General features: G+C 51.0%; 1 protein-coding gene across 1 annotated transcript; it reads left to right on the top strand.

Annotated features, from left to right (window-relative positions):
• The first annotated feature begins 263 nt into the window (after window positions 1–263).
• Window positions 264–2,945, top strand: LOC129195349 (cathepsin G-like). Its single transcript, XM_054801301.1, has 5 exons — window positions 264–358; window positions 781–934; window positions 1,432–1,573; window positions 1,691–1,951; window positions 2,533–2,945. The coding sequence occupies exons 1-5, from the start codon at window positions 301–303 to the stop codon at window positions 2,710–2,712; spliced, it is 795 nt and encodes a 264-aa protein (XP_054657276.1). The 5' UTR covers window positions 264–300; the 3' UTR covers window positions 2,713–2,945.
• Window positions 2,946–4,910: the final 1,965 nt, after the last annotated feature.

Raw genomic sequence — 4,910 nt, 5'->3', positions numbered from 1 at the left:
AGCTGCCTCGAGGTACTTGGTGTCTAGATTAGATGTTGTGCTGACAGGGTCTGGAAGAATGAAAATGAGCTCCTCCTACTTTTGGAGGAGACGGTGACAAAAACAAGAGATTGTGACATGAACCCCTCACCAAACCACAGTCTGGGGTTTGTAAGAAAAGAAGCAACACATGACACAAGCCGATAGCAGGCTGAGGTTTCCGGTATCAGCTCCAAACTTCATATATATAGAGTGCCATTCAGTACCTGTCTCCTGCCTGGCCATAACAACTGGTTTGGCTCTTCAGGACACTGGTAGAAGATGCTGCTTCTCCTTCTGCTCGCAAGCTCTTTTCTCCTTCTCCCATGGGCTGGGGCTGGTGAGTAGAGAGAGAGAGAGATGGGATTTAGATGAGGACGTGCAAGGGCAAAAACGGGCACTGAGCGGGAAATCAGTCGCGTACCTGCCTTGCTTTTCTCATATCTCTGCTCTCTGCTCTACTCATACCTCTCAGCTCAGACCGTGCCTGAAAGCAGTGACGCATTACGGGTACCAGTGTAGTGCCCTTTGACAGCATTTTAGCCATCCAGAGTCAGGTGAGGTCAGTCGTCCCCAGGAAGTGGTGCCTGTTTGTCGCTCAATTGTGCATAAGCAATGCACCCATTGGACAGCCCAAGGAAGGAGACCTATTGGCATCGTAGGCATATGCCGTCAGACGATGACCCTCTCTCCTCATGCTGCTCCAAACTTGATGGGAAATTGTGGCATACGTGACATTAACACTTCTCATCTCTCTTCCAGGAAGGATCATTGGCGGATGGGAAGCTAAGCCCCACTCCAGGCCCTACATGGCTTATTTATCAATTCAAAGTGAGTTAGGTGACTTTGCATGTGGAGGATTCCTGATTCGCCCAGATGCAGTGCTCTCAGCAGCTCACTGTGTGGCTGGAAAAAAGTAAGGCCCTGTCTTTCTTGTCCATGGGGTTTTTCCAAGTCTCACACAGTCATGAAGTGCCGCAGCCCTGGTCTGGGGTGAAAGAGCACTCCGTGTCTCTTCAGGCACAGCAGGGCTCTCTGTGAGCCGAGCCATCCCCTGTGAGCTGCAGGAATTGTCTGCCAAGGGCTGTGTGCCTGGGACAGCACTCCTCGGCAGAGTTCTCCTGGTCCATGGTTCCTACCACGGGTCAGAGCTAGCGTTGGAGAAGGGAGGCTGGTGCTCCCAATCCCTGCTTCTCTTCTGTCTTCAGAATGGGGCACCTCAGACCTATGTTAGCATGGGGTAAGGGACCCTCAGCTGACTTGTGGAGGGATGCCAGGCTACAGGGGGAAACTTGAAGAGAAGTAATCTCTGGGGAGGCGTATCCCACTACCACCTCCCACAAACCACCTGCCATGGGGGAGGATGTGTGGCTGTGGTCAGCATAGCTGTAAAATGGTGGTGTTTCCTGGCAGGAAAGTGAACATCACTGTGATCCTGGGAGCCCACAACATAAATAAGAATGAGCCGACCCAGCAGGCGTTCCACGTTGGACACTGGATCATCCACCCCAAGTATTCAGGATATACCAGTGAAAATGACATCATGCTGCTGAAGGTACGCCCACACACATCCTTGCTGCCCAAGGGATGGCCCCCTGCTCACTTCCCCAACCTCATGAACTTGTTCCCATTCCTTTGCCTGCTCTGACCCTACGTTCTCTCTGCTTGGCAGCTGAAGCCAAGGGCCAAGCTGACTAAGTCAGTCAGTTATATCCCCTTCGCCAGTCACAAGGAGCGTGCGGAACCGGGAACTATGTGCCAAGTGGCTGGCTGGGGCTTGACATCGATGCCTGGGGATGTGACTAGTGTGCTGATGGAGGCGGACCTAAAGGTGCAGCATGAAAATATTTGTGAGGACTCCTTCAAAAACTACTATATGCGGCAGTCTATGATCTGCGTTGGCGATGAGAATGGCAAAAAGTCAACTTTCAGTGTAAGTGCTATTTTGGACTTCAAGCTTGGGATGAGGCTGGGCCTAGACAGTCAGGCTGGTTCTGAGGTGGGGGATTAAAATGAACTACGTTCTTCGAGATGATGTGCTGAGGCTCCTCTCAGGAACTCTGAAGCTGACGTGCTCTCTGAACCCGGGTGTAGTTTCCCAACTGTCAGCATCATGTGCCTTTTTACATGGCTGGGGATATTCCATCCAGGCTAGCCACTGCTCCAGCAGGCTGCAGATCTTGTGTAAATGCTTTGTCATATCCTCCTGACACAGTGGGGTGGCTTGGATATTCCCACGTGTCTAAAGTAGGACTAGAGGCTTCTTTTCAGGGATATGAAGGCAGTTTGTGCCAGGTGATGAATCTCAGATGGCCTCCAGGCCTGAACTGCTTCACGGATCAGCTTAGAGGAGTAGTGAGGCACCTACAAGCCCTGCAGAGCTGGGTCTGGTGGGAGATGGTCAAAAGAGGAGGTTCTTCACAGGGAGGGAGGCAAGAGGGCCAGTTTCTTCCTGAGGGCAGGGGGAGCCATGCTCTGACACGTCTGATGCCTCCCACTCCTTTTACCTCACAGGGGGATTCTGGCGGCCCATTAGTCTGCAACGGGAAGGCTCACGGCATTGTTTCTTATGGACCCAAATATTGCATCTTCCCTGAAGTATTTACCAGAGTCTCCTATTTTGAACGATGGATGCGTGCAGAGCTGAGGAAGTTTGCACTCCAAGACCGACCTGACTCTCCCTCCTCTGTCTAAAATGCTCAGTGCCCCGTTTCCACGATGCATCAAACATCTGCTGATGTTCAGAGGCTTCCGGGGCAGCTGAAATGGAGTCAGAGATGCCTTCGTGGCACATGCACAGGCTTCTGAGCTAAGGAATGTCTCCATGGCAAGTTAAAAACGCATGTCCCAAGTCCGCAGAGTTTCCCGTTATTCCCTCCTCCCACTGCTGCCCCACAGTGCTACCTCCTGCTCTGCTTTCTGGCCACCAATAAAAGCATGTTCAAACTTGCTTGTGTGTGCAGCCTTCTTGGGAACGGTGCAATGTCTGAGCGTGAGAATGAGGTGATGACACTCTCTGGGACAGGGTGAGCAAGATGCTGGTGAGGCATGCAATGGAGATCTCGATCCCTGCTGGCTGCAAATGCTGTCCCTCCTCTCCCTCAGCCTCCCCCACTTAGCAAGTACATAGTATGTACTTAGCAAGTACATACTACTGCTTTTCCAAAACAGTTACCCAGCCTTCCAGAAACAGAAGCGTCACAACATCCAAGGGGAGATCATGTGGATTTCTAGTACCAACCTGAAGCCATCTCAGGATCCTTAGACAGACTGTAACACCAGCCAGCCTGTTCCCACCCTTTGTCTTCTTTCCACCTTCTTGAACCTCAGAGGAAGCGTTTCCTTTGTAAAATACAGCCTGAGGGCTGAAATGTGGACATTTTCTCATACTGGATCATCTGAGCAGGATGTGGTTGGGCCAGGATGTGCCCTTGTGGGGTGGTGATGGGACAGAAAAATCCAAAGACGGCAAAGGGAAAAGCAGTCTTGCAGAGAGACAACCCTGACCACTCGCATGAGGGAGAGATGACTTTCTTGTTGGCTGGCTGGCTGGCCGCTGCTCCAGAAAGGTGTCTGTGCCATACCACCAGCTCCGTGGCTTCCTCTGCGATTCCCAAGTGGCACTAGTATTCAAGATGTTCAAGAGAGCTGTCAGTCAGTCTGACTTTCTTTTCCCATCCTGTTGCGTGACCTACATGGCAATGCAGGTACCTTCATTTCCTCCTTCCTTCCTTGGAAGCCTGGATTGATTTAACTGGCCTTACTCTGGATTTCTTTTGTAAAGTTCATCTTGGAGTCCCTTGGCTTGAAGGGGCGTGAGCCACAAGGCAATGGATTATCCACACCTCAGTCTAAGGCCTTGTAGGGTCCACTACCTGGAGACTTGCTCCACTCACGAGCACACGCGCAGAGGAAAACTCTCCGATATTTATAGAACACAAAATTAGAAAGTGCCTGTATGATAGCCTGCTTTGACCTACTACAGTACATTGATTGCACAGTGTCGGTCAGGATTCACAGCTCTGAACTCAGGTGCAGGGACCTTTACAGGAACAGGAGGTGTTCAGAGGTGCCCGCCGTGTTCCTAGAAGCACTTAGGGGTGCTACGTGCCTCTGATACCCTAGGTGACCTCACAGTCTGCTGCTCATGTTTCTGCACCTTTATCTGCCTAAATACCACTTGACCTTCTGTCTCAGCGTGGACCTGCAGATTTGTGCAGAGCTCAAATACAAAGGCCAAGCAGCAGCACTAGAAACAAACAAAGCTCCAAATAGTCTCCCATCTGCAGGCCCACCATTAGAACGGACATGGTCATGGGAATGCCATGGAGGACTAGTGTCTTGTGACAGTCTGGGGGAAAGACCGCTAGTTGCCTACAGACATACAGCTCAGATCACTCTGGCCATGGTTCCCTCACGCTTCATACTGCCTGGAGGCCATTTTCAGCTCTCCTTGGAAGGTACCAACTAATTCCTTTTTGGACAACATCTCCACAGGGATTTAAGGAGACTTCACACCAGGGATCACTCTTTCAATCTAGCACAGATGAGGTCAGGGCAGGTGTCCAGAGCTATCCCAGCAGGTCTTGAACACTCCATCCCATCCTCATGACAAGGTGCAGCACGTTCAACAGATTATTACAAACAAACAGCATCCTTGGGCAACCACACAGCCCACATGCCACTGCAAGCACTTCCCATTGAAACAATACCGGAAACGAGACATCCGAGCATTTCATTACAGCCAGGAAGCTTCTTTTCATGGAAGTCTGGTGCATGTGACATTGCTCTTCAAAGGACTGGTCTGCAAAAGGCCAGAGAAACCATGGAATTTCAGGATCATCCAGGCACGAAGGGGCCTTAGCAGTCAATTATTACAACCTCAAGCTCAA

The sequence above is a fragment of the Grus americana genome, chromosome 22 (assembly GCF_028858705.1).
Source record: "Grus americana isolate bGruAme1 chromosome 22, bGruAme1.mat, whole genome shotgun sequence".
Classification (NCBI taxonomy): domain Eukaryota; kingdom Metazoa; phylum Chordata; class Aves; order Gruiformes; family Gruidae; genus Grus; species Grus americana.
The sequence above is the reverse complement of the archived record's forward strand: the minus strand, read 5'-3'. Positions and strand labels throughout refer to the sequence as shown.